Below are 14162 nucleotides of genomic sequence, written 5' to 3' on the forward strand. Positions count from 1 at the left end.
GTCAAAGTCACCATTATCTGGATTTCAATCTACATTAGCAGTTGTCAGGGTCATTATTAAATTGGCTGTCTACTCCATGGGTAGGCAAACTAAGGCCCAGGGGCTGGATCCGGCCCAATCGCCTTCTAAATCCGGCCCGCGGATAATCCAGGAATCAGCGTGTTTTTACATGAGTAGAATGTGTCCTTTTATTTAAAATGCACCTCTGGGTTATTTGTGGGGCATAGGAATTCGTTCATTTTTTATTTATCTTTTTCAAAATATAGTGCGGCCCCCCACAAGGTCTGAGGGAAAGTGGACCGGCCCCTGGTCTACACTGAAAACATCTAAGGGCCACTCTAGAAAGTTTGGGGAGCTGGTTTTGCAAGTTTCAGGAGGTTCCACTTTAGAGAGGGCAATTGTTGCTACTCAAATGGCTTAACCAAGTATGTGAAAATATTTTAAGTCTAATGGTCCCAATCAGCTTATGTAGTGTTTGTATATTGGCCAAGCAAGTTATCTTGTTCTAGTTGCAGAGATTCGGAAGTGGAGAGAATGCTGTTGAACTCAGGTCCTGTTTTGGGCTTCCCATGAGCATCTGAGATGCTGTAATAGATGGGCCACACCACTACACTTTTATAAAATGTAGAAAGAGCATTCACACACACACACAAAAATCAAAAAAATAACAGAATTATGGGGTTATGGATCTATAGATCTTAAGACGCTGGTCTGTGAAAGAGTGGCTTACAAATCACCCAGCAACAAGATGGGCAGTGGCTATAGATATGTGATTCTGAGCACTGCCATTTTCAAACAGAAATGCTGACAGAGTTTGCTTACAGTTCAGCAGTAGATTAAAAGCTGATGGTCTGATTCTAAGGCAGCAGAGGTCCAGTGGATTAATATGAGCTGTAGGAAGCAACAGAATACACAAGCCCCGAAACATTATTTCACATCGTCCAGTCATTTAAAGCTTTTCCATTGCACAACACAGCCTCTAAGTGCTTCTGTGGCTTGGCAAATGTGCTATGGTGAGATTTCCAGCACATCTTCTTTCCAGTCCTCTCCTTCCTGCTCTTCATTGTCCAGCTGCTCAAATTCGCTAGACTTGTCAGGTTTTCTCTCTCCAGGAGTTTTCAGGAATCTGGAATTTTAAAGAAACAAACATGCACACTTTGAGCTAATCCATATTCCCATTTGTTTCACAAGCCCACTTCCAACCCTACTCTTTAAGGTACAGTCATTGGGCCAAACAACACATTAAAGTGTCCCAGGAAACGAGATTAACTTAGCCATTTTGTAGAAAAATCAGTGGTTAGGGACCAGATCCAGAACATGCTTCCAATCCAGTTTAAGGACCAACACCAGCAGTCTTCTGAAAACTGCACAAAACTGGTATGGATACCCAGTTTGGATTGCAAGCACACTGTAGGTCTGGGCCCCATAGCTGATTTTTCTGTAAAATAAAAATGGCCAGAGTAAGCATGCTTGAAGTCACATGCAACTTGGTCTGCATCTCAGCATCACATACAGGATTCCATGCTGACTAAGGGGCTCATCCTTTGGGTGAAGGTCCTTGGCTCAAACCCTGCTGTCTCAGAGTTCCTTGCCACCAAGGAAAAGTCCCATAACTAAGCAAAACAAATTTTCAAAAGATTTCATACCTTTTAGCTGAGTAGATCTGCACTGTAGTGCACAACATCTCCCCGATGCAGGTGGGACACAACCAAATTGCCCCATTCTCCTCCTCCACTAGAGAGCAGAGCACTTTCTATGCAGCAAGCAATACCCACCCTGCTAACGTGCAGTTCTCTTGCAGTAATTCCCCACTGAGCTCACTTTACAGGTTGAACTCTTATTTTCTTACCGGAATAAGAGTTTCTGCCCAGGTTCCTTTTTGATGATGTTGAGTTTATAGTAATGTCTCAAAGCTCTTGACATTTTCTCATATGTCATGTTCCTGCGATTCTGTAAATTCAAAAGATTATGGGTTTTGTTCAACTGACAGTTGATTTCCTTTGACTGCAATAGGAATGGTTTAAGCTCGGTTAGCTAAAAAGCACCATAGGATCTTCCTGCAGAATCGTAGTTCGGTGGTCACTGGACTAGATGCTTGAACACTCATTTCCAAACGTAATAAATTGCAACAGATGCTGTTTTAAACAGAGTTGAGCGACGAATGGTTCGAGCAGCTTCATTTGAAAGTGTGAGTTAATAAGATTTTTTTTAAAAAAACAGCTGCCTTAGTGTACATCAGTAGTACATTTAGCCCAGTGATGTCTATTCCAATTGGCTGTGGCTCATCATTGTATCAGGAGCAACTCTTTCCCATTCCTGCAACCTGAGTCCTTTTAGCAAGAGTTAAAACAGATTGCACTTAGAATTTTAGTGCTCTGCCACCAAGCCCCCTCTTCCAATCCCTCTTAGATTGTAGATAAGAATTTAGAATAAAATAACCTGGTAAACCATGTTTACTGCTTGAACAGGACACCTGCTAAGATCTTTAGACAGTGGACTTTATTTCAAGAAGAATACCATATTTTTCGTCCTATAGGGCGCACCAGCCCATAGGACGCACTTATTTTTTGGGAGGGGGAATAAAGAAAAAAAATATATCCCCCCCCCAAGCCCCAAAGAGCAAAGAAGCCATGACAGCGAGTGGGATGGATCCTACTAGCTGTCCTGGCTTTGTTTTTAGCCTCGGGGCTGGGGGTCCAGGAGCGAAGGTGAGGTTGCGCTCAACCTCGCCATCGCTCCCGGAGCTGCGGGGAAGCTCCCGGAGCTTGCTTGCGGGGCTGGGGCTGGGGGGCAGGGGAAGCCCGAGCTTCCCCCGACCCCAGCCCCCAGAACAGGCTGTTGCTCGCAAGGCTTGCGGACATCTGCGCAAAGCACGGGGCGCGCTCCGGAGTGCGCCCCGTGCTTCGGGCTGCAGGCTGCTGCTCGCAAGGCTTGCGGGTAGCTTCCTGAAGCCTGGAAGGAGAGAGGGCTCGGTGCGCACCGACCCCTCTCGCTCTCCAGGCTTCAGCGAAAGCCTGCATTTGCCCCATAGGACGCACACACATTTCCCCTTCATTTTTGGAGGCGAAAAATACGGTAGTTGTTGATGGCAATGTGGAAACTCCAAGGCAGGGTAAAATAAATTTACCCACTTTTTAAATCTAAGACAATCTTCCAACTTTACCAATAAAAAAATTGGCCTAATCATTGTACCTAAATCAAGGGATCCCCACATGAGTAAGTACTCTAGGGGTACTTACTTGGATATGGATCTGTCAGCTAGGAGCTCTTACCAACCAGCAGATCTGATATCCCCATATGCCTGCTCAAACAATGCACCCTAAAGGCAGCTTCAATAATAACATTTATACTATACATTATTTTTATTAGTTAGGTTTTTAAACCTGTAAGTATCCCTTCTGTTCAGTTGTTTCACCAGAATTAGGGACGGCCCAAACAACTTTTTAAAAAATAAAATCTGCATCTACGTAATTCCACGTGAGAAGCTTCCTGGGTACCTTGTGATTACCCCAGAGCCTGGCTAGTCCATTGGGGTCAACAACACGAAATATCTTGGCCTCTTTATCTTCCCATTTTATAAATGCTTCGTATCGGCTGTCACAGAGGAGCTGGTAGACGTAATCCCAAAGTAACCTGCAGTCTGTAGTATAGCAGGAAAAAGAAGGGCTGTGGTTCAATCAGCTAGGATGACATAAATTAGCATCTTTACTGGGCAATTCTGTATCATCCTTTAGGTGAGGGTGCATTTCCAAGCTACCACAAATAAGTGGCCAATGATGTGAGGAAGAGCAGGGCTACCACGCTGCAATTTTGTGCCTGATAGCAGACCTCTCTTACTCTCAGTGGGTGAAAAGTTCAGCATTTGCCCCTGTGTGGCCTGCAGCTAAGAAAGGAACTAAATGTTACCTCAGCAGAACACAGGTTCCCATAGCAGTGTTTGCTGAGGTAATCCAGGAGCAAAGAAAGCTTTTATAGGAGACAAACAGCAAGCCGGTAGGATGTGTGCTTGACCTCTCCCACCAATTATCCTCTGAAAATGTCCCCTGGCTGTGTTTCCCTTTGCTTAGTCTTCCAGTTTGAGAGCCTGGCCCTGAGGAGATATTCACAGTGAGCTTGAAAACAGGGCAAGGGAAGAGGATGAAGCCTTCCCTTCCACCAGCCTATTCTTCCTTGAAAGTGCCGCCTAGCCACACACCCCTCCCATATTTCCCTTTGAAAGCGCTGCCTACTCCCCATATTTCGGAATTGTCTTGTGTTTTATTTGCGTATATTTTTGTAAACCAATTTGGGAAACATTTTGTTTGAAACAAAGTCTACATTTTTTTAAAAAAAATCAAATAAAACGCTTTGAGTTTGTAGAAAAGGTGCCACAGAAATTACAAATATAATCTGATTTATGACAATGGAGCTAAGGATCACAGAAAATTCATGCTTACCAGCAATTTTACCACTGACTGGAGCTGGTGTCCCAGGAAACGAGCAAATAATATCTCCCCTGTAATTGATCCCCAAATTATGATCAGAGAGACTGATGGAGCGAGGGCTGTAGAAGATCTTGGCTTGAGATCTAGTCGTGTCTGTATGGCTTGGAAGACTTGTAGGGATGATCAACCTTTCTGTCGGGTGTGAATGGCCATCAGCTGAGAGACCATCTAACTTACATCTCACACCTGTGAGGAGATCAGGGCTTCATTCAGTATATTCCCAGTCACCTGAATACTATGAAATGAACTTATAACAAGAAGTAAGCCCAGGACCCAAAGCAACTATGACAGACTAACTGGCTAAAGTTCTTTCCTAGCACTATGCATCTAGCATGGACTTTGGCACCTATGGGAAGAATCCCAAAGATTATCTCAGAAGAGAAGAAAACTGAAGGAAGCAGTTTATTTTATTTGGATCCAATATCCTGGCATCGTTGCACCAGGCTATCAGTCCTGTGGTTAGAGAGCTAAGCTTTTGAACTCTTAAGAACTGGTGTTTAAGTTTTCTGGTTTTCCTCCTTCCTCCCTATCTCTTTTTCCTTTCGTGCTGTGTCCCACTGGCTTGAGACCTTTTTAACTGGAGCTATCAGGGGTTGTACTTGAATCTTCACTTTGCTGATCAGGTTCTCTAAGCCTTGCCCCCTCCCACCTTTAAGGTCTAGATTCTGCCTGCTAGCATGTGAGACTCCAAGATTTGAATCCACGGCTGCTGGAGTACCAGCCAAGGGTAACTGACCAAGATGAATCCACAACTCCATAGCACTCACCTTCTGGAGCGCTCTGGGTCTGTGTGTGTTCTGCATCCTGAAGGGCAGAGTTAAAGAAAGGGCTGGAAATAAGGGCTCGCCTCTTGGTCTTAATATATTGGAGCAACTCATACAAAACATCTCCTGTGGGAAAAGAAATAGAGAAAGACCAATCCCACGTTATGCATATCCCCCCAAAAATAACATTAATGGCAGTTTCAGGGTATATGTTGTGAAAACCTAAGCACCATTTTCATAGAATCGTAGAGATGGAAGGGACCCTGAGGGTCATCTAGTCCAACCCCCAGCAATGCAGGAATCGCAACTAAAGCATCCCTGACAGATGACCATCCAACTAAAATCCTCCAAGGAAGAAGAGTCCACATTTGGTGACTCAAAAGACATCCTAGTCAGTCAAGAATTTCCATCTTGCTTTGCGAGCCAGAAGCCCAGTTTACTGGGTACCTGAGAAACTGAGATCCACCGTTAAACTCAACCAAGTATTTGACCTACTCAAAATGATTTTACTCCTGCCCTTGGGTGTTGTCACCTTTTGAGTGCAGAGGCTTTGCACATTATTTCCGCGTGTTCCCTTTTGTGTTGTAGCTACATCCAAGCCTTTCTAATTCTCTTTGCCTGTAAGAAATCCTTCATTTCCCTTGCGTTATTAAGGGGAAACATTTCTAACCTGAGTTAGGAGCCCGCAATCTGAAATCTTCCTTGGTGAGAATACACAGGGCTTTCCCATTCATTTCAAACTTGCTTTCGTCTGTTTCCCTGAGTGAATATTCTTTCTCAGCCCATCTCAGCCAGTGACTCACATCATCTTTGCTCCACAGAGAGGGCTGGATTCCTGCAACCAAAGGAGACTGATATTTAAATTAAAAGAACAAGACAGTGATCCCCTCCCCCCTGCCAACCAGCTTCTGAGATTTCCCCATGTATTTCTTATACATTTTCAAGTTTACATTCACAGCCATGTGGACCAGGAAATTGCTTTTTAGAAAACGAAGGGTAAGGTCCTTAGAATGCTGAATTGTGCATCAATTCTGCATCCTCATAGTATAAAGTATCATATCAAAATACACAACCCTGAGCCAGGCTGGCTTCAGACATGCACTTACATAGGCTTTCTATTTCCTGCATCTCTAAAACTGAATGAAAAGTTCATTAGAGTGTAATCTCATTTAACAATAGTTCCCCTTCTGCTTTCTCTCTCATTCACATCAGAAGACGTTCTTACGATCACTTTGCCTTAATAGGCGAAGAAGACAGATGTCGTCTATAAAGAAAAGGTGGGTTGGAAGCCACTGAATGCTAGTTCGGCCATCATTCTTGTCCAGCCACTCCTCACTCCCCGCCTCCCAAACTTTTTCCTGCTTCAAACTGAAAAGCTGCAAAATTCCAGAAAAGTTATTTTCCCCACCCCAGCAGAAGAAAAGTTGCCTTTGCACAGAAAATGTTGAGAGTGCTTTCAGACCAACCCCTCCACTCTTAAAATGTTACGTCTGTTTTCATTTACACTAGGAGTGCTTTAATAATGTGGCAGGCAGTAGGTGTGTTTGACCAGTGCATCACCTGACCCAGGTCTGCTCCATAAAAATATTTGTACATATGAGAAGTGATGATCAGAAGCGAGTGTCATTGCTTATGCAGCCAAAAATGAAACTATCCATCTGCAAAAGGGAGATATCAGGAGGCTTGGAGGGAACTCAAGATTTGCAGAAGTACAAACTTCACAGGGGAAATCCTGTGTGGGGTGCCCTTCCCCCAAAAAGAAGATCACGCTCACTGGCCAATGAGTGTGGTCTGTTTGTTATGGGGGGACAGAAGAGTGGATGAGAGAAGTAATGAAATGGAGTATCCAAACAGGAGCACTTCACACTGCAACATTTTGTTGCAGGTCTTGCTTTTAAAAAAATTGTATTGGTCACTAGTCCCTTACATCATGACCCTTCTACTCACTGAGGCAGCCTGGTAATGTGCAGATTTGTCCCTCGTAGAGTAAGGATGGAACAGATGTGGGCTGGAATTGCAGGGGCAAAGCAGATGTTGCCACAGGACCTGAAGAACTAGTTGCCACTTCACCCTTTAGAAAGGAGAAACATACCGAAGATGTGGAGAACAAACTGGATTCCCTATGTTTGAATCATGCCCCGCTGCAACATTTATATCACTCTGTGCTAAGCAAGTTGAACCTGTTCGGATGGCAGCTTGATGATGAGAGCAGTGTAGAAGGACGTTTGTTGGATGATGGACAGGGCCATGCACTTGAGCCAGGGGTCGGCAAGGCTTACCGGCCACAGGCCAGATCACTCCCACAGAGATCATCCGTGGGCCGGGCTGGTGCAGTGCGATACCAGAAATCGCGCCTGTGCATGTTTGCGGCGCCAGAAATCGCCGGAAACCATGCCTGCGCAGAAGCAATTTCCAGTGTCTGGGCATGCATAGATGCGATTTTCGGTATCTGTGCATGTGCAGATATGATTTCCGACACTGCTCGGAGAGTCTCTACGCCGCGCTGGTTTAGCGCAGTGGGTGGGGGACTGACCGAGCGGGCAGCTCAGTTCAGGGGCAGCTTGTGGGCCAGTAAAACGGTCTTCTTGGGCCACATCTGGCCCATGGGCCACACGTTGCCGACCTCTGACTTAAGCCATGCAGCTCACTGGGTGATCTTGGGCTGCTTACTGTATCCAAGCCAACTCCACATCCTTGATTTGTTGAGCAGATAAAATGAGATAACCCCACAAATACTACCTTGATCCCCTCAGAGGGAGGGTGAGATAAAAATGGATAGCAGAATTTTATGAATAGCAATGGTGATTGTATTATAATCTACTGCCATTCGATCATGATACAGTGCAGGAAAGGCTGGTGAGGAGCAACTCATTACACATGGCACACATACTATTATTTTTTAACCCACTGTTTTGTGCAAATCTGCTATATATCAAAAAACTTGCATCTAAAAATAAAAATAATAAAATGGTGAGTGCACAGGCAAACCAATACCTGCAGGCATGCTCATAATGGACTTCAAGTTTGAAGAACTCAGGAAGGGCAAGCTATTGGCATGACTGGGAAGGACACACACTTTTTAAAGCAAACTACTGTTTTGTGCAAGTCTGATATATCACAAAACCTGAATCTCAAAAGGAGGCACACACAGGTAAACAAATACCTGCCCACAACAAACCTCGGATTTCCAGAACTCAAGGAGGGTGGTGAAATAGTGACTTGGGGGAGAGGACAACAGCACACCATGCAAATACATCCCATCAAGCACTATCTACTGATGTAGATGGGAACCCTTCGACAGAAATCAACTTAAAGAGTTCATATGTGGCTGAAAGTGCACAAAACCCCATGGGGGCCAGATCAGATCTGGGGGACCCATGTGTGTATTAACACTCTGGTGTATACACAGCCATCTTTGGCAGTAATTCACCAAATTTCAAGCACAGAAGGGATGTTTCTGTATGTGTAATTTCTAGGCAAGACTTAGATCTGAAGAAGAAATTTGTTTCATTTTTGAGTTGAGTTATCCTCTTCTCAACTAAAAAAAGAGAGAGAGAGAGAGAGACTACACTGCTGTCACAATCGCTATATGTCTATTAATCCAGACATTGAAACCATAGCCCTCATCAATAATAGTCTCCATGCATAGGATACATCTGTGGCTTTGACCAAAGCAATTTCTTTTAGGCTATGTATAAACCATACATTTAAAGTCCACCCCCCCCCAAAAAAAACAGAGAATACTAAGTACTTTATGGGGTGCTGCTTCTACTAGGGGTGAACTACAGTTCCCAGGATTCAGGTGTGCGTGTTTTAAATATATGGCGTATACACAGAGATTCAGTTTTCACCTTTTGTGAAATGGGAATAATAGATACCAGGGTGGTTGTAGAGGGAAATGCAATATAAATAAATGCAAAGCACTTTGTAACTTAAGGCAATGATTCAGACAAAATTAAGGAAGTTTAGGTCTCACTGATTTTGATGGAAGAGAGTGAAGCTTATGAGTGACTCCATCTTTGAAATAAACAGGATCTATGCTCTGGTTTTGCCAGAAGTGGCTTAGTCATTCTGGCCACATGACCTGGAAAAACTGTCTGCGACAAACGTCGGCTCCCTCAGCCAGTAAAGCGAGATGAGCGCCGCAACCCCAGAGTCGTTCTCGACTCAACTTAACTGTCAGGGGTCCTTTACCTTTTTTTAAAAAAAAGCTAACTTGAGGCTGATATGTCAGATGCTATAGCTATTTTTAACCATATTTCATGCTAATTAACCCATGTCTCTATGGATTTATGAAGTCTTTACTATATCAGTATTTGAAACTTAAGTCTCAAATCCCCAAATACTTGTGTATTCTCACTGCCACTAAGAAGTCTGTTCTGAATAGACTGAAGTCTATGTGTCTTTAAAAATAGCCTGAACACGCATAGACTGGCTTGTTAGCTGTTTTAATTAGCAAAGCGGTAGTTGTATTATTTGGTTGTTATCTTCCTCCCCCCCCCCCAAAAAAAAATCAGCAGCACCTTATTGTGTATTGTTTATACATTGATTATTGAACAAGCTTTTGTGAACTGAAGTCTATCATCCATCTAATTAAGTGTTTAAAAAGCACAATACATTTGATAAGTCTTGAAGGTGCCACAAGAAAATTTGCTGTTATAGTTAGCCTTAACCACACTTAAGGCACTCTTTACACAACAGTTTAAAAAGTGTTTCAGATTCAAACACCCAGTGAAAATAAAACTGAAAGATACCCACCCATTTTTACACTTCACTTCTAAACTATTCTTAAAAAGCTGAATAAAATAGAGAAATGTAGAGGAGGAAATTAAATAATGATCCAAATTAATCATTGTTCAGGCATGGCAACAGCAATGATTAACCAAAAACAAACACTCCCCCCCCCCCCGCTGCTACAGAATATTAATCAGACTGTCCAACTAACACTTTATTTCTCCATTTGTGGCAATACATCCTCAAGAACAAGCTCGAGTTGCTCTTTGCTTTCCCCATATATGAAACTCAAATGTACAATCTTCACTGCCTAAGAATAAATGCTGGGTTTAAAAAATGGTCTCCTCCTCTTCCAGCCTAGTCGCAACATTCACAAATGACATATTCCAGCCCAAAATTGTCTTGTCACTTGGTGAAAACAATCGAAAAGCTTTAGCCTGTCAGCCAAGGAAAAAAGAAAAGAAAGTGTTTTAAGTTTCAACACACATTTTTGGTTGTTTAAAAAGTTGATTATACCCCTCTCTGGCCCTCCAGTTTTCTCCTCCAAAATGCTTCTCCTTCTAGCTTATTTTCCTTCCCTCTTGTGAAATAAACTGGGAAGGGGAGGGAGGGGGGAATTCCAGAGTTTCTCCAGCCTGAAATAAGCCAATTAACAGAAACAACTCAGAAAACTTTATCTGAGGACTTGGGGAGCTGAAACTGTCCACGAGGAACGTGGGAAGTGGGAGGGTCTCAGGTACATACAACCTGACGCTCGGGACGCGAAGAGGGATGGGGACCACGTGTGCGATGAACTTGGGATGCGCGTTAAGAGAGAGAGGAGAGAAAGAAAACGGAGTTGGCGCGGGAGACTGGACGCAGAGGACTGAAAGGGGGGGGGGAAAGGTACAGGGGGTCCGGTGAGTGCAGAGCGGGTGTCCCACGGGCTGCCAGCATCTCTTACTTACCTGCATTACAGGTGGGAAGTGGAAGGTGGAGCCGCTGCTCCGGGGGCTGGGGCGCTCGGGGTGCAAAGCAAGTCTTCTGCCCCCTGTTCCTCGCCGCCCTCTCCCTCCCTCTCTCTCTCCCTCCCTGCTTGGCAAGCAAAGGCAGGAGATCGCGGTCTCCGATTACTGCATTACCCTTCCGGGAAACGAAAACGAAAGAAGCCGGATCCGAAGGTTGCTGGAGTTCAGTCCGCAGAGCACCCCCAGCCGCTTGTGCGCCGGCTGGTCCCGCCTCGTTGTGCACAGCCAGTGGCGAGGAAGAAGGTTTCTGAAAGAAGTGCGCTTAAAGGACAAACAGTTAGGAGCGTTGCTTTCCTGGAAGGAAAAGTCCCGCGGCGCCTTCAAGGCTAGCATAGCATAGCGTTCCGAGGGACGGATTAACGCTTATGCACCCCCCCCAAAAAAAACAACAACACTCAGCAGAGATTCTGCCACGATGCAGTCGTTAGTTGGAGAAGGCAGATCCATCAGTTTCACTGTGCAATGGACGAAATCTGTAGAACCAGAAGTTGGGTGGCCATCGGTCTTGGATGTCTTAGTTGAGATTCCTGCATCGCAGGGGATTGGACTAGATAACTCCTGGGGTACCTTCAGGGCCGGATTAGGTTTGATGAGGCCCTAATCTACTGAAGGTAATGGGGCCCTTTATATGTCCAGCTGTCCTATGTTGCTGTTTTTGTTGTTGAACATATGCTATATATATGGTAATTTATGGACCTATCAGGTATCTAAAGCCATTGGCACATGTTGCCATACAACCAGTCCATGCAGAATGTAGGCACCCTATAGTATATAGAAATGAGCAAACCAGTGATGTTTTAGGGAGCAGGCTAGCAGGCGGGGCCCATTATTTACATCATAGGAGCCTACACAACACAAAACTCTTTTACATTATGTAGCTTTAATTTTATTTGTTTTTTATCTTATATTTTGGAAATGTACATCCAGTTTTTTCCCCTTTAAATTTTTTTTGGGCCCCCCAAGAGAGTGGGGCTCTAAGCTATAGCTTGTTTAGCTTATACAGTGGTACCTCGGGTTAAGAACTTAACTCATTCTGGAGGTCCATTCTTAACCTGAAACTGTTCTTAACCTGAAGCACCACTTTAGCTAATAGGGCCTCCCGTTGCTGCCGCACCGCTGGAGCACGATTTCTGTTCTCATCCTGAAGCAAAGTTCTTAACCTGAGGTACTATTTCTGGGTTAGTGGAGTCTGTAACCCGAGGTACCACTGTATGTAAATCCAGCCCTGGACTGTACGTTCCAACTCTACGATTCTATGAAAATGGTGCCCAGGTTTTCACAACATGTACCTCAAAACTGTCATGAATGTTATGGGGGGGAGGGAAATATCCAAGTCTACGATTCTTTGATTCTATGAAACCTAAAGGAGAGCGCTGTACCTACTAGGGAAGATTTAAAATGTTAATTTTAAAACTCTGGTAAGCACACAAGGCAATCTTTAACAGCCAGATTTGTGTAACTCTTAATCCATGGTTGTGACCATGGCTTACAAGTCAGCTGTTTCCAACTCCTCAGAGTTACCTTAAGAAGTTAAATATATTGAGTTCAAAGGGGCTTGCTTTGAGGTAAATATGTAGGCAGCAGTCTTTGCCTATTTACCTGGGAGTAAGCCCCATTTAGCTTAATGTGGCTTGATTATGAGCAAACAAGAGTGCTGGATCAGGGCAGGGGGGTCCACCATGCCCAGCCAGGTACCCTTGGAAAGCCCACAAGCAGGATCCGAGTGCGAGAGCGCTCTCCCCTCCTGCAGTTTCCATCAACTGGTGGATTAGTTACCCTTTTAATTGATTTAAGCACCCTAAAAGCACATGTAACCCAATTTGTAACACAAATTTCCCCATGGCATGAATTTCACACATTTTCATTAGAAATAATGAATGCATATACCGTATCTGTTTCCCCACATGAATGTGTAGTAGGAAGCCCTTATTGATGGTTTATCCCTCCTGCCTGTACACACATTGGCTTAGTTGTCATTTGCCAGCATCTCCAAAGTACGGTACCTATGGGCAGGTGAGTGCCAGCTTCAACCCACGGTGTAGATTAACTGGAATATAGCATGTCATCCAAACCCTAAACCAACAAGATTAACGTACTATATTAGCTTATGAAACTGACTTCATGAACAATGGTTGGAAACTGCTTGTTCCACCGACAATGGTTGTAATTAACCACTGTTTGTCTAGGTTTAGATGACATGGCAAGTTACAGTTCTTCTAAAATGCAAGTGAAAGCTTTTCATCTCTTCATAGCCAGAGCAGGAGAGGAAAGACACCAGAAGAGAAGGGGGTGCATTTGAGGCCTAAGACTTACCTAGGCTTATTTATGCAGTGCTAAATTTTGTGTTATGTCTGAATCAGCCCAGTGAAATTGAGGCATGGGAATTTGTCCCATATTATTAGATAATTAGATTGGGATTCTTGTGATCTCCTGCATGGAAAGTATTTCAAGATACGTAATTATTATGGGAAATGACCCTCAAGTTGGTGAACAATAGCATCATTTTTTGCCCACTTTTTCAATGTGTACCGTGGCATGTATGGTCCAAGCTGCATTTGCAATTGCGTCTAAATCATGAGAGTGATCATTATTCCTAGTTCATTTATGTGAAAATTAAAGGGGTGGATCTGATTGTGTGGGTGGGTTTGCAGCTGTGGCCATTTTCAGGCATGTCTAGAAGTTTCTCTCCAAATAAGAACAGAATGTGAAAGGGCTCGTGACATATAATGGTCTATATACATCTTTACATGTGTGTGTTGATTATTCCTGTGATACTTCGCTTTTGAGAATGTGAGTTGATTCCATTTGGATGCAATACCTCAAGGACCGCCTCTCTCCATATGAAGCTACCTGGACCATGAGACCACCCTCTGAGGCCCTTCTTCATGTGCCTCCTCCATGAGAGGGTGGCAACATGAGAATGGGCCTTTTCTGCAGTGGCTCCCTGTCTGTGGAATGCTCTCTGGGCACCTTTAGGCGCCAGGCAAAAACATTCCTCTTTAATCAGGCCTTTGGCTGATTGACATCCAATGCCCTTTTAAATGTGTTGTGAGTTATTGGTTTCTTTCTGTTTTTATTTCTAATGTGCATTTTGTATTTTCTGTATTGTAATTTTATGCTGTGAAATGCCGTGAGACCTACAGGTAGAGAGGGTGGCATATGAATTTATTTAC

General features: G+C 44.0%; 1 protein-coding gene across 3 annotated transcripts; it reads right to left on the reverse strand.

Moving 5' to 3' along the window:
* On the reverse strand, positions 1–11188 carry ETV7 (ETS variant transcription factor 7). Of its 3 annotated transcripts, XM_081195877.1 has the most exons (8): positions 10930–11054; positions 7196–7319; positions 5919–6083; positions 5252–5374; positions 4437–4670; positions 3498–3640; positions 1850–1950; positions 1–1126 (listed from the first exon to the last, which is right to left on the reverse strand). In XM_081195877.1, exons 1-8 carry the CDS (start codon positions 10933–10935, stop codon positions 1009–1011), a joined length of 1014 nt encoding a protein of 337 aa, XP_081052003.1. In that variant the 5' UTR covers positions 10936–11054; the 3' UTR covers positions 1–1008. The 3 variants fall into 3 exon arrangements, with proteins under 3 accessions (XP_081052003.1, XP_081052005.1, XP_081052004.1); XM_081195879.1 differs by lacking the exon at positions 7196–7319 and having other exon boundaries at positions 10930–11188; XM_081195878.1 differs by lacking the exon at positions 5252–5374.
* Positions 11189–14162: the final 2974 nt, after the last annotated feature.

This window comes from Podarcis bocagei (genome assembly GCF_964188305.1).
Source record: "Podarcis bocagei genome assembly, chromosome: 5".
NCBI classification, from domain to species: domain Eukaryota; kingdom Metazoa; phylum Chordata; class Lepidosauria; order Squamata; family Lacertidae; genus Podarcis; species Podarcis bocagei.